The sequence below is a fragment of the Haliotis cracherodii genome, unplaced genomic scaffold, assembly GCF_022045235.1.
Source record: "Haliotis cracherodii isolate W230 unplaced genomic scaffold, xgHalCrac1.p SCAF_14, whole genome shotgun sequence".
In the NCBI taxonomy this organism is placed as follows: domain Eukaryota; kingdom Metazoa; phylum Mollusca; class Gastropoda; order Lepetellida; family Haliotidae; genus Haliotis; species Haliotis cracherodii.
This window is the reverse complement of record NW_027266269.1, coordinates 6,182,385-6,209,911: the sequence shown is the minus strand read 5'-3', so window position 1 is coordinate 6,209,911 and position 27,527 is coordinate 6,182,385. Positions and strand designations below refer to the sequence as shown.

The following is a 27,527-nucleotide window of genomic DNA, read 5'->3' as shown; positions in this document are numbered from 1 at the left end:
GAAAATATAAATAAAATATGTTTTACTTTTAAGTAATCAGCTTTCTACTGAAGTGATGTTAGGAGCTTTGAATATTTGTTTACTCAAAAGACGTACATGCATCTCTATACGTCTTTGGTTTACTAAATTATTGGTAACTACCAACAGATCTTGTAATTTAACACATTTAATTGAAGGGGATATCTGCAAGCTTAACTGATGATGCACCCTGAAACAATTTTGACTCAGCACAAAAGTGAAGTTTAACTGAGAAATTCAATGTTGAACAACAAACAGAAAATTAATTTTGAGCTGGTTGGAAGCTCTATACATTGCTGTGAAAATCAAGATATTTGCATCTGTAAGGAGCTCGTGGAAATGTGGCTTTTGGCCAATAGAAGGTCAGTTGATATCTATTGTTAACCAATCATATTGTTCGTCTTATGCTAGGACCAGTTTCAAACATTGTTTACAAGATGGCGATGGTTTGATGATTTTACTGAGTCAGATTTGTGGATATTTTCTCTGACCAAGACGCAGTTGTCGCTTGTCACTCGGTGAGTAGTGTCATATAGGTATCGCAGGCGTAACAGTGTTAAAATTCCCGCCGATCTAAACCTTTGATCCCATTAATCTCCATGAAACCGATTGACAGTGCGGTAAAAATAGAACGTGTTAGAACACGAATGTACGCTTCGATAAATGTCTGCAATATTTATGAAACATTATCAGGGATACGGTTTTGTTGAAGATGGCATATTTGAACTGTAAGAGAAACACTTGCTCTTCTTGTGTTGATGGTGATACATGTTATTGTTAGATATGTTTTTTCATGTTTGTTATTGCGTTTGCTTGGTCTGAACACTCACAGCCGACGACAGTCGATGCATGGATACAGGATAGACTGGGATCTAGGCCTATCATGCTATAGTATTGAATGGGAATAAGATGTCAGTGTTGAAAAAAATAACCGACCAGTGTGTTACGAACCGATTGCTTGTTGATTTAATCTTGATATATATATCACAAGTAAAAACACTGTTTCACAATTATGAAATCAGCATCTGTCATGTTCATAAAATTATACTATGATTTATCAATCATTTTTATCACAACTGTTCATGGACATAATACTGTCACCAATTATTCATGTATTGATGAAAAATTCACAACTAACCAGTATGTGTAAAAACAGTTTGAAGTCCCCCGTTCCCAAATGATTTGGACATAATCAGCAGCTGATCAGCTGAGATCCGTCTGCAGAATCTGCTGTCAATGCTAGGGATGTAATGATGTCTGTGATGTACTCCTCCACTCTTGGGCAGATAAAGTCTAGTGGATAAAGCGTTCACTCCTCCAGGACCCGGGTTCGATTCCCGACATGGGTACAATGTGTGAAGCCCATTTCTTGTGTCCCCCGCCTTGATATTGCTGGAATATCGCTAAAAACGGCGTAAAACTATCCCACTCACTCTTACTATCTGAAATCACTGGTCACTAATTGTGATTTTGTTTTAGTTCTTATTTTCTTAAATTCAGGGGTATTTTGATGTATTTTAATATTGCGTTCAATGCAGTTATATAAAACTAATGGTCCTTTTATTAATGAAATATGTGCCTTCTCATGTTCTCTACCATCTACAAATCAATAAACTTAGTTATTTTATATATATTAAACATGTTAAAATGAATTGGGACGTCTTTAGTTCAAATTAGGAATATCTAATCAATGCTAATGACATTTGCTGCAGACATGGGACTGCATGTTATGACATATTGGTCTCTGAGCAGGTTTGTTTAAATCCCTGCATTCTACTGAAGTCCGGAGTTCTTTCTGAGTGCAGATGAAACAATGTCATAGATTTAAAAAAAATAGAAAAGATTTTATACCGTATGGTTCCTAACCCATTTGTCATTTGAAAATGTATTTTGTCAAAAAGTATGAACCTGTAATCATGAAAGGGTTGAATAAACTCAACAGTTCTTTAAAGTTGTATTTTGAGGTAATTTTTAACCGAATCTACGGTAGATATTAGATCCAGAGAGAACATGCGTACAGCTGATAGCTGTTCCCAGCTCAGTTCAATTCTGAACACATTAAACTTTGTCTCGTCGCTATATGGCTGAAATAATGCCGATGTGACATTAAATTTTAACTCACTCACTCACTCCCGGCTTAGTTTATGATAATACTTGAATTTTGAAACAGCAGAAGATAGGTTTTTATTGCAATATTGGGGATTGCATATGCATTGATGATGTACTTCATTCCAGATCGCATTATAGATAATTTTATACATTAGCATCGATTTTGAAGGGTTTTACAGGGGGCATCTTATATGCAAGGTCGCTTTATAGACAGCGATATATTTTACTCAACATGCTCAACCCCTTGGTGATATTAGACTCATGACTCTATAAAACTGCACTTCAAAAGGAAAGGTTTGTCTGTATTAATTTAAAGCTGAATGGTTTGGGAACAAGGGGGTAAAACATATCCCGATATTCCGTAATTCTGGAAGATGGAGAAACAGCAAGAAAATGTGAACACTTTCATATTTCTTTTGCAGCTGGTAAGTAATTAAACATGCTAAATATGCCAGAGCTCCAGATAAGCTGCGTATCTGCGTAAAATATGCATCAGAAATATGCAGTAAAATAAAATCCAAGCGTATCAAATACGCAATGAACATTACAGATACGCTACAAAAATAAAACTTGTGCGTATCATCAAAATATTGTGAAGTAACCCTGCGTATTCGATTAGCAAATCAGCAACTTATTTTGAAATTATAAACAGGCATTCTGTCAACCATGACAGTTACATCATGATCATTTGCCATCGCACCTTCTTGTGGAAGTATCGTGGTATTTTTTAGTCTTATAAAGCTCTCGAACCCACATGAAACCAGTTTGCAGGGACAAGATGAATAGTGTTTTTAAAGATTTACCTTAAATACCCACATGTGTAAAAACTAGTGGGTAACAGAAATTTGAATAACAAGATAGAATTACTGATACCCAATGATTTTAAAATGCATGGGTAAAATACTCACAACGCCAAAAGCTGATCTGGAGCTCTGATATGCTGAAATCATTTGGTTCTAAAATTAAGGACAATAAAGCTAAACATGTTTAAAGTAAAATTACGCATCTTTCTTACTGTGAAAGAAAAGGATATACCGTATTCGACATAATAAGCGCTCAGTGCGCTCTCAAAATTAGAAATATGGGGCTCTTATTAGAATATATATGTTTGAGTTCAAAGAGTAAATAGCCTTGTGTACATTTATCAATCGAAAGGAGCGCTAATTAGGATTGTTCACTAGCCAGTATATTAACAGATATCGCCGTGGGCACTTATTACGTCGAATGCGGTATTCATGATTTTTCTTTTCTTCTTGCAGTACTCTTATCAACAAACATGATGTCTGACAGTGGAGACAGCCTTCCGCACCTGCCTCCTGACTCGCCAGGCAGTTCTGTGTCGTCAAGGTTACAGGTAAGCGCTGTCATATAACAGAGAGACCGTAATCGACGATTTAGGTGCCCTCGGAACATTTGTAGACCAATCTGTAAGTGATCTTTCTAAGCATGCTTAAGGTTGAAAATTTAAAAATTGGTCGTTATTTTCTTGTGTGTATTACAGAAAACAGCAGAGTAGGTGGATATAATTGCCTAGTCACTATTATCAATAAAGCCATTAAAGTTTCATTGATGTTTAAACTGTTTGCTAGGTCTCTTCCAACAAACTTAACTTTCTGTGTATCATTGTACCATGTTTACTAACACCCACACACACACACCACACACACACACCACACACACACACCACCCACACCAACATTCACCCACACCCACCCCAACACACCCACATATATACTTCAGTGTGAAAGACCCAGTTTTCTGAAGTTGAGAATTGTTATTTTCGCTTGACCATTGTGTATTCTTTCGCTTCCAACAGCGGCCTTCTAGTTTTGAAGAATATTTTTGTTAATTAGGGTTGATTTTGTTTTTTATCATATCTAAATGTATGATAAAGAATTTTCGTGACCCTAAATATTTTTTGATAATTTTGTTTATATTGTTGAAGAGTGTGCAAACACAGAACTACTTTTTAAGTCGCAATTACAAAGGGTGGTGAACTGTCCATGTGCATGATGTGTGTTCGGTAGGGAGAATTTACATTTCAAGGTTTTACATTTGAAATTAACAAGATGAAATAATTTCATTTTCCGGTAGACACCTACCCAAAAAGAATATGATAAATAGGATATTTCATACATCTCGTGAAATATGTTTCTCTCATCAAGTGACTTTGGGAAAGGAGATATTTTCCAGAGTTGCATAGCCAAGAGCAAAAATATCTCCTTTTCCCCCGTCACTCCATGAGAGAAAGATGATAATATATTGATATTTCATTCAACACATGAAATATTCTCTATATATCTTGGACCTGTTGCCTTTATTCTGTGAATTCTGTCACAAGAATAGGAGACCCGTGAAGATTCCGGGGTAGAATAGGTCTTCAGCAACCCATGCTTGCCGTTAAAGGCGACTATGCTTGTCGTAAAAGGCGATTAACAGAATTGGGAGGTCAGGCTCGCTGACTTGGTTGATGCATGTCATCGATCCGAAGTGAGTGGATCAATGCTCATGATATCAATCACTGGATTGTCTGGTCCTGACTCGATTATTTACAGACCGCCGTCACATAGCTGGAATAATGCTGTGTGCGGCGTAAAATAACAAACAAACAAACAAACACAAGAATAGGTAGTTGCGGCCATTCTTGACATGTTACCATGGTTACCGCATCAGTTTGATCCCAGCAGTCATCTTGAAACCCGACTCACTCACCCAGCATCTCTCTTCAGGAGGAGTATGATGAGCTGCTGAAGTATGCCGTCGTCTTGCCCAACTACGACCCAAAGAAAACCCGACTGACCATCACCGACGCCCACTCCTCCTTCCCCCAGCCCCCCACCGGGCGGGGCATCGCCGTCAACACTCTCCCCGCCAGGACCTCAGGGCAAGGTGGGTGTGGCTGTAGGCTGTCAACATCACATATGAATAATGACATGACGTTACTTGTGTATGTAGAAACACTTCTTAGGTCTCCCAAGTACTAACAAATCCATTACATTTATAACACAGCAAATGATTTTTAATTTGTTGGTTTACAAGACCCTATATTCCATATGTAACAGCCCTTTATGTATCTACATCTACTCAGAGGCAAGTATTTGGCTCCAAGTCTGCAGCAAATATCAGTAAAATTTCCCAAATTAAGAACAAATGTTATATTTGGGATAACACTTATTCTAAATCTGGGATTCGAACCCACACACTCAGAGTGAGATGGCATAGTGTATTCATAGCTTTCAGCCTTGGGTGAGTGAGTGAGTTAATATTTAAAGTCACATCAGCAATATTTCAGCCATATCGTGACTAAACAAGTTATGCATTTATATTATATATTTTTAAAAAAACTGTCGTCGAAGGACAGTTCATCAACCAGCAATAACTCACAGGTTATAATTGTAAAACTAGATTTAGAACAATAAAATGGTCAGATTATTACAGATGACACATTTTATGACACTTTTACAATGGTAGTATGAATCAATAACAGACTGTTAGTGGCTATATCCTTGAAGGGGGTTAAAGTAATGTAAACTGATTGTCCCCCTGAGAGGGTATGTAAGACCACTTCATTCAAAGTAATTCATCTATCACTGTTTTAACCACAGAATATTTCTATTCAGCCTAGGGAGCTGCGCCAATTTATACTTGTCAGAGGGGTACACAAAGTATGTGATCTAGACTTCCAGTTGTCGGTGTTTCTTATTTGTGATAGCCTCGGTGGCTGAGTGGGTTAGATCGCTGACTTTGTGTGCTGGCAATAAGGTGCCTCACTCTGGGAGTGTGGATTAGAATCCCGGACAGGACTCAACCCCCAAAAGTATCAGAATCTGTACTTTACGAAGAACGTGTTATCCAAAATATAACATTTTTTTACATTTGACCACTTTCTAAATCAGTAAATGGCATTGTGTATTCAAAGAATTATGTTGGTTGGTTGGTTTGTTGTTTAACGCCGCACTCAGCAATATTCAAGCTATATGATGTCGGTTTGTAAATAATCAAGTCTGGACCAGACAATCTAGTGATTAATGTCATGAGCATCGATCCATGCAATTGGGATATGATGACATGCATCAACCAAGACAGCGAGTCTGACCACCCGATCCCGTTAGTCACCTTTTAAGACAAGCAGAGTCCCCTTTTCATCAAGCATGGGTTGCTGAAGACCTATTCTACCCCGGATCTTCACGGGTCTCAAAGAATTAAGAAGTTACAATTTGATGTTCATACACATACTGTATACAGTGTTCCCTCGTTATTGCGCCTTTCAATATAGCGCTAACTCGGTTAAAGCGCCCGGTAAATCATGGCTCTCAAAATTAATTAAAGTTAATTTCTCAAGTTTTGAAATGACACAATGGTTTCCCCCATCTCAGTAAACATTATCAGCTGATCACTGTGATCAGGTAACACTGGAAATACCAGACAACAAATCCGAACTGAAATACGCAATTTAATCCTCTTATCATGATTATTATAATATCTGGTAATGAAAAATAATGTTCATTGTTTATCTGGGCTAATGTTTGCAATATATTTTTTTAATTATATTCAAAATTTCATTCAATATTATAATAATGTTTACAATAATTTTGGCGAAATCGTATGCGAAGTGATCAGTAGACTAGATCGCACAACTCACCGTTATTTATAGCAACCACGGTCAGATTACCGCTATTGACGCCTTGAAACGAACTTTAGTTGTAACTGATGTGATGGCTTTGTAGACGTGACTTGTATTTCACGAAGGTCAAGGTCAAGGTCAAGGTCTTGTCTTGCAGGTTTATGAATTTAAATATCTAACACCTACAGGTAAAATCTTCGTCTTTAAAGTAGTATTGTTTCCAAACATTGGTGTTCATCTCCGCCAAAATGTTTCAGCCGATCTTGAAATGGACAAAGGTCAACCAGAAGTAGGGGTCAAGGGCATTCCAGGAGGGTCACAGGCCAGATCCAACATGCCTGACTTCGGACAGAGTCCAGTCGGCTCCAGAGATGGGGACAATGTTGATGAGGATGACTTTGAACTGGAACAGCCAGGTATGTAATGATAAGAAGTATGCACGCTGCTTGTTCCAGAGTATTTTGGTAAGGCTAAAAAAATAATGGTCTTGGTTCTCAGTCACCTTCCGCATCATCATAACGTCCGCCCATGTTTTGTTTTAATTTCCATTTTCCAAAAAATATTAAAATCCTAATACCGCATTCGACGTAATAAGCATCCAACTCTAATAAACGCCCACGGCAATATTTGCTAATATATTGGCTAGTGAACAATCCCAATAAGCACCTCTTCCGAATGATCAATGTACACAAGACTTATTTATTTGTGTATAATACGTACTCGTGTGTTATATGCACCCTTAATTATGGGCAATTAAATTCTGAAAAAATATATCTGTCGTAATAAACATTTCAGGCTGTCAGCATAAACCACGAAATTTATGTTTCAACTCTGTTTTTTTCTCTCACCAAAATGATGTTCTAATAAGAGCCCTTTTTTTTAATTTTTAGAGCGCCCTGGGCGCTTATTACGTTGAATATGGTACTTGAACACAGTGCACAAAAAATATTAAAAATGGAAACAGAAACGAAACATACAATGAACTTTATGATGATATGGGCAGTGCCTGAGAACCAAGACTATTATTTTTTTTAGCTTAAGAGAGGTATTTTTAAAATATAGCTGATTTGGTCGAACGTTTCAACTTCAGAAAGGACAGGATAGCATGCATTCAACTCTGTTAGATATGTTACTGTGCCAATATGAAACTGTGCCTTCGAGGCATATTAGAAAATCAATCAACATGTAACTATTTTACATAAAAAGGTACTGTGAACTACGTTTATAACGAACACGCTTGTAACATGTTTAACGAACTGACATATATATACTGTAAACAGGGAATTTTTTGCGACCGTTTTATTATTGCGAGTTTTGCGAACGAGACTCAATCGCAAAAATTAAAAACGCAAAAATAAGTATAAATAATACATACATACTTTATTCATTGCAACACGTCATCAAATGTTGAAATAATGAACCAGAACTACAAGTTACTCAATAAGTTAAAAACACAAATGAATGCAGAATGGTCACACAATACATCACAAATGAGAGTGTAAACAGACCAGTTAGTGTCACTGTTACCTCACAGTAATTCTGCCTTCTTCCAACCTCGCTTGATTGCGTCAGTGTCCTGTGCAATTTTGTCCACACATGACATGACACTGAGTTGAGTCAATTATCGTATTTGATAATTGGTCGCAATCTCTTCCGGTCAACTTTCCGACCAACTCTGAAAAACTAGTTTCGGAGAGAAGCTGTCTATTGTTTGGTACGCGAGGGGTCATCTCAACACGACAACTCGCAAAAATATCTCGTTGCAGTATTGTCTTTGGCGTGGTATTCGGATATTTTAACGGCGCAGAAATAAAGCTGTTTACAGTATAACGAACTGTTTTTTTTTGTCCTACCCATTAGCTGTATATACCGTTTTCGACGTAATAAGCGCCAGGGCGCTCTCAAAATTAGAAATTGGGGGCTCTTATTATTTTGATGACAAAAACAGAGTTGAAAGATAAAATTCTTGGTTTATGCTGACAGCCTGAAATGTTTATGTACGACGGATATATTTTTTCCAGAATTAACTTGCCCATAATTAAGGGTGCATATAACACACGACTGCGTATTATATGCAAATAAATGTCTTGTGTATCGGTTGGGATGTATCATTTGTAACTGATGGGATAAATCATTTGTATCTGATGGCATACATCATTTGAAACTGATGGGATATATCATTTGTAACTGATGAGATATATCATTTGTAACTGATGGATATATCATTTATCACTAATGGGATATATCATTTGTAACTGGTGGATATATCATTTGAAACTGGTGGATATATCATTGATCACTGATGGCATATATCATTTGTATCTGATGGCATATATCATTTGTAACTGGTGGATATATCATTTGTATCTGATGGGATATATCATTTGTAACTGGTGGTCGACATATCATTTGTAACTGGTGGATATATCATTTGTAACTGGTGGATATATCATTTATCACTGATGGCATATATCATTTGTATCTGATGGCATATATCATTTGTAACTGGTGGATATATCATTGATCACTGATGGCATATATCATTTGTATCTGATGGCATATATCATTTGTAACTGGTGGATATATCATTTGTATCTGATGGGATATATCATTTGTATCTGATGGATATATCATTTATCCCTGACAGGATATATCATTCGTAACTGATGGATATATAATTGATCACTGATGGGATATATCAATCGTAACTGGTTGATATATCATTTATCACTGATTGGATATACCAATTGTAACTGGTGGATATATCATTTGTAACTGGTGGATATGTCATTTATCACTGATTGGATATATCATTTGTAACTGGTGGATATATCATTTATCACTGATTGGATATATCATTTGTAACTGGTGGATATATCATTTATCACTAATGGGATATATATCATTCGTAACTGGTGGATATATCATTTATCACAGACGGGATATATCGAACCCCACTGCATTGTGTCATCACTCGGCTATCACAAGTCTGTTTTTGTGACTCAGGACACTGCTATTCCATTAAACAAGCCCACTTATACCCCCATTTCGCTACGACCACGAATATCCCGAATCACCCCGAATAGGAAATCTTTCTTGTTCGTAGATAAATCTCAATCATTTTCTTAAATGAATCTTATTTGATTCCCAAACATTGGTACAGTTCGCCGGAGATCGTCAAATCGGCGAGAAAGTTTTTGTTTGTCAAAATTTCGTGGAAGGGTCCCTGAATTGAAATTTCGTGGCTGAATCGTAATCCATTCGTAATTAATTCTTATGTTCCGTAACAGCTTCACAGTCCATTCTTTTGCATTCTTGGCTATTCTTATGGATTCGTGGCTCCCAAAAGTTCTTGTCTTCAACCCGAAAACCCGAAACAGCCTTGAATGTCCTGAGTCAACTACGAATCATGTAAGAATTAAGCAAGAACAAATTTCGGCATATTCGTAACTTAGTCGTAGGTGATTCTAACAATTTGTGCATGATCCGTACATGAATCTTTTAATTCGTACTCGTATGTTTCTTAACCGATTCCTGGCATTCTTCATATTTTTCAACCAGGTTAGCCACGAAAGTTTGCATTATTGGCCGAATCATTACGAATTTCGAAAGTTTCCAATTCGGGGTGATTCGGGATATTTGTGGTCGTGTTGAAAGGGGGCATTAGGGGTACAGCCCATTCTCCGTACAAACTCCTGACTCTGTGAGGTGAGGTGAGGTGAAATGGGGTTTAACGTCGCGTCCAAGATTGTTGCACTTATATAGCAACGTGAATGTACGTGTGTGTGTTTGTGTGGCTGCTTGTACTAGTCCGGACTCAGACACAGTATACTGACTCCGAGCCAACCAGTCCTTGTTTTAGCACCTTAATGCTGAGCGCCAGACAGGGTAACAAGTACCATCTTTTAATGTCTTTTGGTATGACGTGGCCGGGGATCGAACCCCGGACCTTCCGCTCTCCGTGCGGACACTCTACCACTAGACCACGGAGGCGGTCTTCTGACTCTGTGAGTTTGTTTGATCTTCTTCACTTTGCTGCAGACAAGTCAACTCCACGTGTGTCAAGTCAGTACTCCGCACCAAGACAGACGTACTTCCCTGACCCCGAGATGGAGAGAGAAGAGGAAAGAGTGATAGAAGAGACTGTTTATACCTCCACCATAGATCCGGATGTCGCCCGGATGGAGAACGTTCTGGACCAGTGGACGCTTGACCTCAAAAGAAATGTGCTCGTAAGTGGGTCGGATGTTTCAAACTCAAATCATGGAATCACTTGCAATTTATTTATGATGCAATGGAATCCAGGATAATCTTTTTAATGTTCTTTATAATTGTAGTTTCCTGTAATTAAAAATCAAATGCCCAAGTTTAAAATGTAATTGATTTGTTAGCATGATCACAGGCCTCAAAGTTGCGACTAAAATGGTCGCCAATGCGACCTAAATTTCAATTTGTCCACTGTCTAAAATTCAGAGGTAGCCAAATGACAACCTTGAAAAATATATTGTGGTGACTTAAGTCTATTGCTACACACCTGTAGACACAAAAATATATAACAGCTGATCTTGGAAAACATGTCTGCTAATAATAATTGTACTCACAAATAATTTGACATTAAAAAAGTTGACAATGAACCAAAATACATAAATATTAATGTAATAACTATTTTGTTTTAGTTGACAATAATATACCTACCGTATTCGACGTAATAAGCGCCCCGCTCTAATAAGCGCCCATGGCGATATTTGCTAATCTATTGGCTCGTGAACAATCACAATTAGCACCCTTTCCGATTGATAAATGTACACAATACTTATTTATTCGCGTATAATATGCACTCGTTTGTTATATGCACCCTTAATTATGGGCAATTAAATTCTGGAAAAATATCTCTCTCGTATATAAACATTTCAGGCTGTCAGCATAAACCACGAAATTTATCTTTCAACTCTGTTTTATTTTCCGACAAAATAATATTCTAATAAGAGCCCCCTATTTCTAATTTTGAGAGCGCCCTGGGCGCTTATTACGTCGAATACGGTATATCATGTATATGATCTAGTAACGTAAATTTACTCATTGTTTGAGTCATAAAAGACAAAAGTCAAGTACAGTTTCCACTAATATACAATTTCAAGTCCTGTGCATATCATAATAGTTATTTGATACAAGATAATTTCAAATGCTTTTGGCTACCTACAATATTGGCTTGACTTCTTGATTTTACCACAGGCTACCTGGACAGAAGTACTTAAACTTTACTCACTCACTCTGTGTCCTTAACCATGTTTAGGAATGCTTGTGTTTAAACATTCCCTGTTCAGCTGACCTGTAATTTCACTTTCTCATTGTGTTATTTTTGTCTTGCAGGCTGAATTTGGTCAGTCCAAGATCCGGATTGTTGAGAAGAGCAGACTGGAACTGCAGAAGGAGAGGGAAAGGTACTGAGAGCATTTGTGTTATAGGACAGCCTTTTTTGTTTGCATTCGGAACTGCACGTTTATGTTTATATGTAGCACTCTCTAATCAGTGTCAGAAACCAATTGGGCAAGGGTGTTCCATATATATCAAGGCACCACGATTTCCTGTGCAGAGTTGCCTTCCTTAGCTGTGCCAGGAACCTATGATCATGGGTTCAAATCCCAGATTTGATGTGATTTGTGTTTCTTTATGTTTGTTTGTTTGTTTGTTGTTTAATGCAGAATTCGACATTATTTCAGCTGTATGACAGCGGTCTGTAAATAATCGAGTCTGAACAAGACAATCCAGTGATTGACATCATGAGCATCATGCGCAGAAATTCTATCCTAGGTTGGAACAGGACTTTTACAGTCAGTTAACTCCTTTGAATCCGGAAGATGGTGTTGAAATAAGCATATGAACAGAAAGACTTCCAAGGGTTTGATAAAGTTATTCCAATCTGGGCAGTGAGAGCCGTTATATCTTGTCCTGTCCGTATTTAAGGTTTGTGTCGGACAAGAACCAGATGATGAATGAGATCGATAAGCTGAAGGAGCTGCTGCACACTTACGAGCAGTCCATCGAGCGGAAGGACCAGGTGATCTCCAACCTCACCCACGCCCTGCACAAACAGAGGGAGAAGTTTGACATGCTCAAGAAGTTCACCGAGTGGAAGCTCCGCCACAATGACCTGAAGCGAGAGGTGAGCATTCAGGTCCATTGGCTTGTTATGTCAATTGTTTGTTTGTTTGTTGTTTAATGCCTCACTCAGCAATATTCCAGCTATGTGATGGCTGTCTGTAAATAATCGTGTCTGGACCAGACAGTTCAGTGATTGACATCATGAGCATCGATCCATGCAATTGGGATCGATGACATGTATCAACCAAGTCAGTGGGCCTGACCACCCAATCCTGTTAGTCGCCTCTAACGACAAGCATGGGTTTTGTTTGTTTGTTTTTTGTTTAACGCCGCACTCAGCAATTTCCCAGCTATATGACAGCGGTCAGTAAGTAATCGATTCTGGACCAGACAAACCAGTGATTGACATCATGAGCATCAATCCACGCAATTGGAATCGATGACATGCATCAACCAAGTCATCAACCAACCACCCTATCCCATTAGTCGCCTCTTACGACAAGCATAGTCGTCTTTTACGGCAAGCATGGGTTACTGAAGAGCTATCTACCACGGATCTTCACATATACCCTGGGCGTTGTGGATTATTTCGCTTACCTCAAGGAAAAAGCAAAGAATTGAAACAGTTAGCTAATTTAGTTAGTTTGTTTGTTGTTTGACACCACAATCAGCAATATTCCAGCTATATGATGTCTGTCTGTAAATATTCGAGACTGGTCCAGACAGTCCAGTGATTGACATCATGAGCATCAATCTATGTTAAGGACATTTAAGGCCTATTCCAAGGACTGATCGCCTCAGTCAGTATACTGTGTCTGAGTTGGATGGGTATCCAGCGTTAGAAATTGGCATTAGTCCTGCCAAATACAGAGCTCCATATAAGCTGCGTATCTGCGTAAAATATGCATCAGAAATGAAGAAATACGCAGTAAAATAAAATCCAAGCGTATCAAATACACAACGAACATTACAAAAATAAAACTTGTGCGTATCATCAAAATATTGTGAAGTAACCCTGCGTATTCGATTAGCAAATCAGCAACTTATTTTGAAATTATAAATGGGCATTCAGTCAACCTTGCCAAACTCCTCAATGACAGTTACATCATGATCATTGGCCATCACACTTTCTTGTGGAAGTATCCTGGTATTTTTGAGTCCTATAAAGCTCTCGAACCCACACGACACCAGTTTGCAGGGACTAGATGAATAGTGTTTTTAAATATTTAACTTAAATACCCACATGTGTAAAAACTATTGGGTTACCGAAATTTGAATACCCAGATAGAATTACTGATACCCAATGATTTTACAATGCATGGGTAAAATACCACAACACCAAAAGCTTATCTGGAGCTCTGCAAATAGTTAAGGTATCAGAAGGATTAGTAGAAATTTGCCCTTTTTAAGGGTTTTGCTGTATGTTATCATTATAAGAACTAGTGGTTCAAACCTTGTAGTTTCTACCGCTGGGGTATCCATGTTAAAGTGAGTGAGTGAGTGAGTATGGTTTTACGCCGCTTTTAGCAATATTCCAGCAATATCACGGCTGGGGACACCAGAAATGGGCTTCACACATTGTACCCATGTCGGGGATCGAACCCGGGTCTTCGGCGTGACGAGCGAACGCTTTAACCACTAGCCTACCCGATTGCCCTATCCATGTTAAAACTGCAGCATGGTATCTCAGTGGGCTAGCACTATAAATCCTTCATCCATCCGGATGAGTACAAGCAGCCAAATGCATTCACGCACAAAATGCAATATTGTTCTCCCGAGAGGGTATAATAAGTCCATAGCATTCAAAGAATGTTATTCCTATCATAGTTTTAATTGTAGAATTTGTGTTCTTTTAATTTCGGCTAAATTTCCAAATTGTTGCCAACTTCTGAAGGGATGATGTAAATCTGGCTGGGGTCCATGCAGGTAGCAAAAGTACTGTAAGTCCCCATGGACCCTAGCATGGTGAAGGGGCGGTCGGTAGCCTAGTGGTTAAAGCGTTCACTCGTCACGCCGAAGACCTGGGTTCGATTCCCAACATGGGTACAATGTGTGAAGCCCATTTTTGGTGTCCCCCGCCGTGATATTGCTGCAATATTGTTAAAAGCGGCGTAAAATCAAAACTCACTCACTCACTCACCTAGCATGGTGATCTACCTTCAGATGCTGGCGATCTATAGCCCTTTTTTACATTGTAATGTTTCATGTCTGTTTAATTATAAACCTTTTTATGGTTGTATGCTAGTTTTAAAATAATGATCTGTGATATTCTAGTGATTTAACTGTCCATGGAGACAGATTTTAATTTAATTAAAATATATGTATTTAAAAATGTATAATTTCTCGTCACGATATGGCTGAAATATTGCCGATGTGATGTAAAGCATTAACTCACTCACTCACTCAATATTGTTCAAAACAATGGTAAACCCCATTTCACATCACATCACATGTTCTGAGTTAATCACAGCTTACATTGATGAGGACACTATCCATCAAGTGGAGACCGCCATTTTGGCAGACCGACGTATAACTGTTCGCCAGTTAGCACAAGATGTCAAGATCGGTGTAGGGTCTGTGGAAAAAATCATCCATTTCTGACGTGACCCTTAATGGGATGTCATCTGGGCCCACTTGCACAAAGCAATCTTAGCGCTAAGACTATTGTAAGCCTATGTTAAAGTATGGGAGTTACGATCATCTTAGCGCTAAGTTCGCTTTGTGCAAGTGGGCCCAGATCTTTGTGTAGCCAAAGCCAGAACTAAGATCTGATTTTAATGCGATTGACTGGCTCCTGTAACAGGCATTTGCCAGTAACCTGGCCAGGAAGCACTATGAGAGGAGTCTGTCGGCCAAGGTGTGGGCTGCCTGGCACTCCGTCATAGAGACAAAGTGGCGTCATCGCGTGGAGAAGGCGTGTCAGTCCAAGGCGCAGGACGTGTGTCTGCAACTCACCAATGAATACGAAGCCAAAATCAGACAGGTTAGTGGTCAATGGTGCAGAGTTCCTTCTAGAACATGGCAAGGAGAAACTGCCACCTTTTATTAAAAAAATGAGACAATTGCAGTAGTTTCTTAAACAAATGAATCTCATTTTTAAGGTTCTGGTAGTTATGTGTCATAATAGGGTTGTTACTCTCAGATTCTTTTGTTCCCCAGAATGCTTACTGTATAGTATCATATATTTCATCTACCAGAGGCAAGTGAGTTAACTGACTATAAAAGTCCAGTTTCCACCCTTGCCGAACTAGGCTGATATTATGGAGTATTAACGAGTCTATGCATAGTCCAATCAAAATCGCGTAACAGAATCGAAATCCGGTTTGTAAACTGTCGTGTAGATTTCGGTCGGTTGCAGGATTTGCAAAACATGTGCACCGCCAACTCGTTGTCAACAGATATTTTCTAAATCTTTTCATGTTTTTAATCAAGGTGCTCACGTGATTTGATGCACTTCGCGGTGAAAGACTCGTTTTATCACAATATAAAGATCTTGATTATCGATCAGATCGTCTTGACAAATATGTTACTACTAGTATCTGTCTACTTATAGGCATGACAGATACTGTTCTTATTTTTGCTAATGGTTAGAGGTTGAAAAAGCCCTGATTCTTAAGGTCCCTCTTGAAAAGCTTTGATTTTCTTGTGTCAACAGTGAAAAGCCTTGAAAATCTCCAAAATACTTTGAAAAGCCTTGAATTTGTACAAAATGACATATTTACTTAATAAAAGTACCAAAGCACCCAAAAATATGTACCTAAGATGTTTAAGGGAGATTTATGACAGGGATAGATTTGTGTGCCAAAGATCCTGGAGAATTCATGACAGACTTTTTTTCTTTTTATCCCACCGGCATATAATGCGGGGGGTGATATAGCGATCAGCCAGTCTGTCTGTCCGTCAGTCTGTCCGTAATCATTTCCTTTTCCGGGGCAGAATTCGAAAACCATTCAGTGTATTTGATTGAAACTTGGCAAAGCTATCAGGCACATACTGAAGTGGTGCCTTTTGATATTTTGGGATTTTTCTAATTTTTATTTTTTTAAATTTTTATGGAATGAAGTTGGACATAGACTCAATTGGGGATGAGGTTCGTTTCCGGGGCAGAATTCGAAAACCATACAGTGTATTTGATCGAAACTTGGCAAAGCTATCAGGCACATACTGAAGTGGTGCCTTTTGATATTTTGGGATTTTTCTAATTTTTATTTTTTTTAAAAAAAGTTATGGAATGAAGTTGGACATAGACTCAATTGGGGATGGGGTTCGTTTCCGGGGCAGAATTCGAAAACCATTCAGTGTATATGATCGAAACTTGGCAAAACTATCAGGCACATACTGAAGTGATGCCTTTTGAAATCTTTTCGGGTTCGTTTCCGGGCCAGAATTCGAAAACCATTCAGTGGGTAAACAATGTATGCTTCTTAAAGAACATTCAACTGTTGACTCATTATATACAGAATTGCACATTTACTAGTGGTTACTTTACAGACAGCTGCCGGGGGGATATGTCATCTTTCTGATGACTCTGGTTTTTTTAGTTAAAAATATATCTTGTTGGAAAATGTGTGATTGTCATACTGCTGTTTTGGTCTTCGACTAATGTACAGTATGCTGGATTTAATAAAATATTGACTGACTAAGGCTAATGACCCAACTAAAAAAGCTTTGAAAATGACAGTTTGACAGCCTTGAAAAACCTTGAAAAGCCCTTTTTTGAATTTTGGTGTTCCATATCTGTAGGAAGTTTGTGTTAATGTTAACATTATATGAATCTTTTGGTATATTGTACTGAAACTGTAACTAACAAGGACATTTATTGTCAGGTGCTATCCGAAATTCTATCCTTGAAAAAAGCCTTATTCCAAACAACTTGGTTACCAAACGACACAATGGAAAACGAAACTACCCGATTACAAAAGTGCACAAGGGATATAAAACCAACGGGATACGGAATGACCTGTTAACTTTTTTAACCTAAATGTGCATTAGTTTATGTTATTACCCAAAGGGTTAGAAATAAATGAGTTAAAAAAATCGTATGTGCACCAGTTCAAATATGACTTGACACGCACCAATGGATTGTTTACGTCATGTGGACAGCATTGTTGGCGTCATTCAAATCGTATTGTGGACGGCGGTCGTGATAAGTGCATTTTTTTAAAGGGGAGCTCAAAACGATTAAGAAATAATGGGTAGTAAAGAAATCAGTACCATATTCCACGTAATAAGCGCCGACGGCGCTCTAAAAATTAGACATAGGGGGCTCTTATTAGAATATTATTTTGGTTGAAAAAGACAGAGTTGAAAGATAAATTTTGTGGTTTATGCTGACGGTCTGAACTGTTTATATACAACTGATACATTTTCCAGTATTTAATTGCCCATAATTAAGGGTGCATATAACATTTATAACACACGAGTGCGTATTATACACGAATAAATAAATAAGTCTTGTGTACATTGATCAATCGGAAAGGATGCTCATTTGGATTGTTCACTTGCCAATACATGTGTATTAGCAAATATCGCCGTGGGCCCTTATTAGAACAGGGCGCTTATTACATCAAATACGGTAGACGCTTTTGTGTCATACTGATTTTACGAAACCCGCTCTCGCTCAGGAAATACAAGAATCTGACACTCATTTCGTAAAACGAGTATGCCACACATGCTCGTATCATAATCTCTATGTGTTAACTTCAGTCAACAGCTTTACTTGCCGGCATGTTAAGAGAGAGACGTATGAGCGCGTTCACTTGGTCCAAGTGTGGGGACCCTTGGTTAAACCTCGCTGGGGTTCAGGCTGACAACTTTACCCAGAAAACCTGCCAGTAACTGTCTGAACACTAACTCTATTTCGTATCAGAACAGAAATATCAGATTAATCTGCCATACATGCCACAATGTTATTAGCTCTGTTCCAAAATCCAAACTTGTCATCTTCCCGAGGCAAGGGAGTTAACTGACTATAAAAGTCCAGTTTCCACCCTTGCCGAACTAGGCTGGAATTCCTGGGATCGATTGTAGCGCCACCATTGTTTATTTGAGTTATGTCCCTTCTATGACTCTCCTATGGGCCAATCAGATTCCACCTCTCGTATCACTTGCATTTGTTTCAAACAAAAAGGAAGCGTCCAGACAAGACGATCTGATTGATAATCAACATCTGTATTGTGATAAAACGGATCTTACATCGCGAAATGCATCAAATCACATGAGCACCTTGATTAAAAACTTGAAAAGATTTAGAAAATATCTGTTGACAATGAGTTGGCGGTGCACATGCTTTGCAAATCCTGCAATCGCCCGAACTCTGCATGACATTTTACTAACCTGATTTTGATTTCGGTTCGCGATTTTGATTGGACTATGCATAGACACGTTAGTCCAGCCTAAATGTAACTTCATAATACCAGCCTAGTTCGGCAAGGGTGGAAACTGGACTTTTATAGTCAGTTAACTCTCTTGCCTCGGTAAGATGAAACTTGTTTGTATCCAGTGGGAATTGCAGTGGATTTTAATTGTGTCCATTTCCAACTTTTATATGTGTAGCAGGGTGTGGAGTCATCTCACAGATGACATACTTACCCTGTCAGCTTGCTGACGGGGTTAACCTCTTTGGTCATGTGGACAAGGCGTCTGACCTCGGATCAGAAGGTCCTTGGTTCGAATCCCATCATGGGAGTCGGAAATTTTATGGCTGCTACATTGGCGCCCAACGTGGGGCTGAGCACGTTTATATTAAATATGGGCAAAATAAGCCTTAGTACCCTACTATGCGGTTGGGACGTGCCTTCTGTTGAGGAGGGAGTATGTAGCAGGGTGTGGAGTCATCCCACAGATGACATCCTTACCTTGTCAGCTTGCTGACGGGGTTAACCTCTTTGGTCATGTGGACAAGGCATCCGACCTCGGATCAGAAGGTCCGTGGTTCGAATCCCATCACGGGACTCTGCAATCTTATGACCGCTACATGTGTAAGGATGCAATACCAAGTTAAGACTTGTGAGGTGCAGTGTTGCTTCCCTTGCAGCTGAACGAGGAGCTGGAGGCTGCACATGTGAAGATCGGGCGGATGAACGTGGAGCGGGAGCACTATGAGGAGGCAATGAAGAAGGCCTTCATGAGGGGAGTGTGTGCCCTCAACCTGGAGGCCATGACCATGTTCCACGGGGAGGAGGAGGGGGAGGAGGGACAAGGTAGGTCACACACACACACACACACACACACACACACACACACACACACACACACACACACACACACACACACACCACACACACACTCACACCACACACACACACACACACACACACACACACACACCAAACCACACACATCAAACACACACGCACACATAGTTATCCAACCAGGGGTAGAAACTAACATTTTTAGTCCACAAGTCCTTATAATGATAGCGTAAAGCCAAACCCTTATAAAATGCCAATTTCTACTAGTCCTTATGATACCTTAACTATTGGGCAGTTTGGCAAGGACTACAGGACTAGTGACAATTTCTAACACTGCCAACATTGGTTACTTTGATGTGTAATTTTGTATTGTCACGCAACTTACTGTCACAGTTGTAGTAGCATATCTATACAATACTTGAATAAGTCATTCGTCACCACTCGCCCCTTTCCGTAACCTGCAAGAAGATTCGTCCCCCTATCGATGAATGTTATGTGCGAAAATACGACAAACCAATCAAAATGCGCATATGATTTCAAGTTCTTCGTCAAAGAATACCACAGAAATAATTTTTGATTTTGCATATGTCTTGCTTCTAAAAATATACCAAAGACACAGTTAAATGTGTTCAATCATACTGTATAATTACGAACCTCCAGATGTGCTTTTAATTGCATCTGAAATATAAATGATATATGGGGAAATATATGTGAACCATTACACAACGAGTGGACAATTGTTTTAGGTATGCCCGTGTGCGCTAAGAAAGAACCCGGTCGCAAAAATGGCCATTAGAGGGGCACGAGTCGCTATTCAGGTTGTCCCGGAATAACACGAGCTGGTCACGAATGTTGCATTAGTGCGTTCTTTTCTTATTTCTGAAAAAGCGTGTTTGTTTACAAACAAGAGAAAAGTCTGGTCTAGTGATATGCAAATTAGCCTGTTGCAGTGGAGTTATGCTAAATCACCACTGCACCGAAGTGTGTGTCTCTCTCTCTCTCTCTCTCTCTCTCTCTCTCTCTCTCACTCACTCACCATGATTTTGGTTTGTTTTCAGCTTCTACCGGGAAGCGTGTTTCCCCTGATGATATAGCAGACAATCTGGACAGTTATGTCCTGGACAAAGCTTACGGTCACTCCAAGACAATACCGCAGGAGTCTGTCTACATGTCTAAACCTTCTGACCCCGCCCCGCCTCGTATAGTCACCAGCCAGGGGTCTCGTACATCAACAGTGTCACAGCCTAGATCAAGTGTGAGTAGGTCTATATCATGTCTCCCACCCTGAACTCGTATAGTCACCAGCCAGGGGTCTCGTACATCAACAGTGTCACAGCCTAGATCAAGTGTGAGTAGGTCTATATCATGTCTCCCACCCTGAACTCGTATAGTCACCAGCCAGGGGTCTCGTACATCAACAGTGTCACAGCCTAGATCATGTGTGAGTAGGTCTATATCATGTCTCCCACCCTGAACTCGTATAGTCACCAGCCAGGGGTCTCGTACATCAACAGTGTCACAGCCTAGATCAAGTGTGAGTAGGTCTATATCATGTCTCCCACCCTGCCTCGTATAGTCACCAGCCAGGGGTCTCGTACATCAACAGTGTCACAGCCTAGATCAAGTGTGACTAGGTCTATATCATGTCTCCCACCCTGCCTCGTATAGTCACCAGCCAGGGGTCTCGTACATCAACAGTGTCACAGCCTAGATCAAGTGTGACTAGGTCTGTTTCATAACTTCTTTAGGTGGCATTCAGAGGTTTGTACAATGGACAAGGGATACAAGTCTGTGTATTATACAACTTCTTTATTGGTTGTAAAGAACTTGTACAGTGGAATCTCTACCAATTGGTTTGTTGTTTAACGCCGCACTCAGCAGTATTCCAGCTATATGACGGTGGTCTGTAAATAATCAAGTCTGCACCAGACAATCCAGTAAATAATGCCATGAGCATCGATCCACACAATTGGGATACGATGACATGTGTCAACCAAGTCAGCGACCCTGACCACCCGATCCTGTTAGTCGCCTTTTACGACAAGCATAGTCGTCTTTTACGGCAAGCATGGGTTGCTGAAGATCTATTCTACCCCGTGTTTGGATGAGATGGAGCGTTATCTATTAACAGCAGAATTTTCTTTCTCTGTCTACGCATCTATCTGTTCAAGTCGTTCAGCCAATCAGAAAAAACCTGGGAATTTATCCAAGCGCCGATTTGCCGTCCACATAACTTGGAGTGTCTCTGTAAGTTGGAGCGTTTGATAATGACAAGCTGTGTTTACCATCATTTATTGACACGCTCATGACACTGAGTTAGTCTAACTAGGCTGAGTTTCTCATTAACAGGAGAGCAAAACAGTAATCGGACAACAAAGTGTTAGGATCAATAGGATTATGTGCAGGATCAGAGAGGCGACTAACAGGATCGGGTGGTCAGGCTCGCTGACTTGGTTGATGCATATCATTAATCCCAATTACGTTGATCGATGCTCATGATGTCAATCACTGGATTATCTGGTCCAGCCTTGATTATTTACAGACCGCCGTCATATAGCTGGAATATTGATGAGTGCGGCGTTAAACAACAAACAAACAAACAAACAAAACATGCACGATTAGTATTGTTATTTTAGCTGACAATGATTGAGCTCACTTCAAAGTGAGAGAACGTCTGGTTTGGTCCAGGCCGATTTAGACAGCTAAATTTCGAAAGTAAATTGGTTGTTGGGACTGTAATTATCGTCCGAATGTAAAAAGTTAATTAATGAGTTGTAGGTCACTGTGAGTAATGATAATTTATTAAGGAACTGGGGGGATCAGAGGGTGGATAATCTAAAATCGCGAGAACCACGGGATAGGATCCAGTGGGTAGTGTAGGTTTACCGAAATGTGAGCCCTGGACCCACTTGCACAAAACGATCTTAGCGCTAAGGTGATCGTAAGTCCCATACTTTAACATAGGCTTACGGTCATCGTAGCGCTAAGATCGCTTTGAGGAACGGGGCCCTGGACCCACTTGCACAAAGTGATCTTTGCGCTAAGACTATCGTAAGCCTATGATAAAGAATGTTAGTTACGATCATCTTAGCGCTACGATCGCTTTGAGGAACGGGGGCCTGGACCCACTTGCACAAAGCGATCTTAGCGCTAAGACTATCGTAAGCCTATGATAAAGAATGTTAGTTACGATCATCTTAGCGCTACGATCGCTTTGTGCAAGTGGACCCTGGAGATGTAGAGGATGAAGCTCTAAGGGCACACTTAAGCATGAGCTCTGTGCTCGTGTGGACAGATGGTTGCTGTCAGGGCATAGATCAATGTCCAATCATCCCCCAGTCCTTGATGAATGGTAGGTGAGTTTAATCTACCTGACAATGTATCTGGTAATCAGAATTCCAGTGTGTCCTTGTAGGTGTCATCTCGTCCCACCAGCGCCACATCATCTTCACATCGCGGCAAGGTCATCACTGCTAAGGTCACTGCCAAGGTCGATTCGGGAAAGTCCACTCGTGGTCAGACAGCATCAGGCGCCACCTTAGCTCCTCCCATGGCATCTGTCATCGTTGAGAGGCATCAGCCTGTCAACAAGGTAACTGATAAACAGATTCAAATGTCATTAATAACCAGTGTTAAAAATATTTTGAAAACCCAACAGGTCAGTCGGGCAGGTGACCCATGAGTGTCGCCTAACATCTCTCAGTGGGCAAACCGCCTCTGTGGTCTAGTGGTAAAGCAACCACCCGGAGAGCAGAAGGTCTGGGGTTCGATCCCCAGCCGCGCCATACCAAAAGACGTTAAAAGATGGTACTTGTTACCCCGTCTGGCGCTCGGCATTAAGGGGCTAAAACAAGGACTGGTCGGCTCGGAGTCAGTATACTGTGTCTGAGTGGGGTATTCATGTTAAACTGCGGCATGGTATCTCAGTGAGCTGGCGCTTTACACATACACGTGCATGCACGTCGCTTTATAAGTGCAATAATCTTGGACGCGACGTTAAACCCCATTTCACCTCACCTCTACTCAGTGGGCAACAAAGCACCAGCATTGGCGCCATCAGCAACGGAGAAGAGTCCTCTTCTCAGACGAGAGCCGTTACTGTATCTCAACAGCAGATGGCAGAGAGAGTCTGGTGACGCCGTGGGGAACATAATTTGGATGCTTGTGTTGTTGAGAGAGACTCGTGGGCTGGTCCGAGCGTCATGGTGTGGGGTGGAATTGGTCTTGCACAGAGGGTCGGCCCTGTGGTCTTCCAGAACATCGGTCCAGGGAGAGGCAATGGTGTCACAGCAGCTCGGTACATTGATCAAGTATTGAGACCACACGCCATACCTCATTTGGCATGTCACCGCAACCACAAGTTTCAGCATGATAACGCCCGTGGGTTTCACCGAAGTGGTAAACGTCTGAGACCTGCATCACTTCGGGTTTTCCTCCCACATTAAGCTATGGTGACTTGGTTGATTGTATGTCTTTTTTCCCAAAGGCGTGGATATTTGCACACAATATCATGTTAATGTGTGGATACGAAACTTCCCCTCGAATACGAAACTGCCCTCTATGATTTGGGAATAACTTTACGGCGGCCATCTTGGTTTGCTCTAGGCAGGCAGTTGAGTGACAACCTGTGTGGGTGCAGGAGGTGTATTGTGTTGGCTGATGGATATTGAATACAAGTGTATATGAAGAACCTTTGTCTGTCTATTTCATCATATCAGTCACCTGATTGTGACCAAATCTGACCACCCGATCAATTTGGTCGCCTACAAACAGCATAGATTTCCTTGGACCTATTCTGACCCCGAGGGGGGAGCCGCGATTTGCTGTGCAGAGTTGCATCCCTTGGCCACACCAGAAACCTATGATTGTGGGTTCGAATCCTGGTTCATCCGATTATGTTTCTAGGTTTGTCAGCACCATACCCGTGCTTGTGGGTTTCACCGAAGTGGTAAACGTCTGAGACCTGCATCACTTCGACCTTTCCTCCCACATTAAGCTGACACGCCGCGATATAACTGGAATACTGTTAAAAGCGGCGTTAAACCCAACACACTCACTCAGTCTAACCCCGAATCCTGGGAGCCCCTATCGATGACTATGGATGAATATCTGTTTTTGTTTCCTTAAAAGTTTAATGTTTAAATTTGTCGTTTTTTTCAGCAAACAATTGGGAAAGCAGCAGCAAGCAAGTTCCCATCACAGCAAGGAGGTCAGATCTTCAAGAGGTTAGCAGGTCAAGGGTCACCGGTCGTGCTCTCACCACACATCCAGTCGGTCAAGGTCGTAGACTGACACTGGAGAATGTTCAAGGGAAACGCCTGTGCTGAGATAAATTCACAGAACTGGACAGTGAGAATGATTGTGATGACTTGGACAATACGGCTTAAAAGATTGGTTCATCCTATATGCACAACAAACAATTGGACAGTGAAAATGATTGTGATCACTTGGACAATATGACTTAAAAGATTGGTTAATCTTACATGCACTACAAACAATTTTGTCAGCATGATTTGTGGTCACTTCAAGTCATTTTCTTCAATTTTGAAGATACTGCACATTGCATCAGATCTGAAGACTTTGTTTTAATTCGAATATACAGAAATGATGAGGAACTCTAGCACAGGTCTGATATTGATGACATTAACATGACATTTCCAGGAATCGCCAATTCTACAGTTTTTTTCCTTTCAGAAATACAGCATTACATTCCAGATATCACAGAAATACTTATGGTTGCGTATTTGTTAAGGGAATGTTGAACATGTCGTTCTCAAGTATATTACCGGTACAAATAGACACAGTAAACAATCTTGTCTGGTTCAAGCAGGATTAGGTACAAATTAGGGACTATTGATGTTCGGTTTACATTCATCTTTAAAGAAACAAATTTCTAAGGCTTAGCAACACGGTACTGAAATTTTCCAGTGATCCGCTCGTTCAATAGCTTTTCAAAGTTAGCCCAGTGGTTTAAAGTGCTGCAATTCACTCAAGAGTTGCTTCCCTTTCATGTGCAAGGATCTACTTGTTTTCCTTCAGACCATTCCTGCTTGTTGGTTTCACAAAGATGGTAATGATTTCCATTACTTTGGTTTTTCTTCAATATCACGCTGACCAGCGTCGTACTTCTTTAATACTGGTCAAAGCTGTGCTAAATACTCCTTTCTCTCCAAATGATGCCATCATTCCAGATATTTACTCATTCTCAGAATTCTGACAACTGATTTGAAACTGCATGCTTTATGTCTTTTAAGATAAGACTGGCTCCGTGGTCTAGTTGTAGGGTGTCCGCCCCGAGAGCGGAAGGTCTGGGGTTCGATTCCCGGCCACATCATACAAAAAGATTTTAAAAGATGGTACTTGTTGTTACCCTGTCTGGCGCTCGGCATTAAGGGGCTAAAACAAGGACTGGTCGGCTCGGAGTCAGTATACTGTGTCTAAGTGGGGTATTCATGTTAAACTGCGGCATGGTATCTCAGTGGGCTAGCACTATAAATCAGCATCAGTCCGGACTAGTACAAGCAGTCACACACACATACATGCACGACGCTATATAAGTGAAATAATCTTGGACGCGACGTTAAACCCAATTGCACCTCACCTAACCTTATTAGATAATTTGTCACTCATCAAACCCCTTTAATTGTCCAAATATATGCTCTCTTGTCACTGAGTCAGATAAGGGACTGGTCAGTAGGATTGGTCAGGGTCATATTTTGCCCTTCTCCCCATCCCCTAGTTTTTGTGACTGCCTCCGTGGTCCAGAGGCAGAGCGTTTGCCCGGAGAGAGGAAGGTCCGTGTTTTGATCCCAAGCCGTGTCATCACCTGAAAGACATAAGAAGATGGTACTTGTTGTTACCATGCCTAGCGCTCAGCATTAAAGGGCCAAGGACTGGTGGGCTCGGAGTCAGTATACTGTGTCAGAGTGGAGTATTTATGTTTAAACTGCGGTGGTATCTCAGTGAGCTAGCACTCTAAAATAGACATTTGTCTGGACTTATACAGGCAGCCATACACACACATACACACACTTGCATGCACGTCGCTATATAAGAGCAATAATCTTGGACGCGATGTTAAACCCTATTTCACCACACCCCACCTACCTTTCCATTCATGAAACAATTTTGAATGAACAGTCCCTAGACAATGTTTAAATTTAGGAATTTTTTATTTGACTAAATATTGCTGTCACCCCCCTAGAGTTTTGATAAGTTTGAGTGAGTGGGTGGGTGAGCGAGTGAGTGAGTGAGTGAGTGAGTGAGTGGGTGGGTGGGTGGGTGGGTGAGTGAGTGAGTGAGTATGGTTTTATGCCGCTTTTAGCAATATTCCAGCAATACCATGGCGGAGGACACCAGAAATGGGCTTCACACATTGTACCCATGTCGGGTATCGAACCTGGACCTTTTGCGTGACGAGCGAACGCTTTAACCACGTGGCTACCCGACCGCCGTCATATATTTTGGTAACACCCCTCTGT

General features: G+C 40.4%; 1 protein-coding gene across 1 annotated transcript; it reads left to right on the top strand.

Annotated features, from left to right (window-relative positions):
• Positions 1-670: 670 nt before the first annotated feature.
• On the top strand, positions 671-26,066 carry LOC139460481 (centrosomal protein POC5-like). The gene is made up of 12 exons (XM_071241961.1): positions 671-746; positions 3,387-3,481; positions 4,857-5,016; positions 7,009-7,167; positions 10,793-10,983; positions 12,122-12,192; positions 12,716-12,914; positions 15,657-15,836; positions 19,890-20,055; positions 21,105-21,301; positions 23,462-23,638; positions 25,207-26,066. Exons 1-12 carry the CDS (start codon positions 731-733, stop codon positions 25,336-25,338), a joined length of 1,743 nt encoding a protein of 580 aa, XP_071098062.1. The 5' UTR covers positions 671-730; the 3' UTR covers positions 25,339-26,066.
• Positions 26,067-27,527: the final 1,461 nt, after the last annotated feature.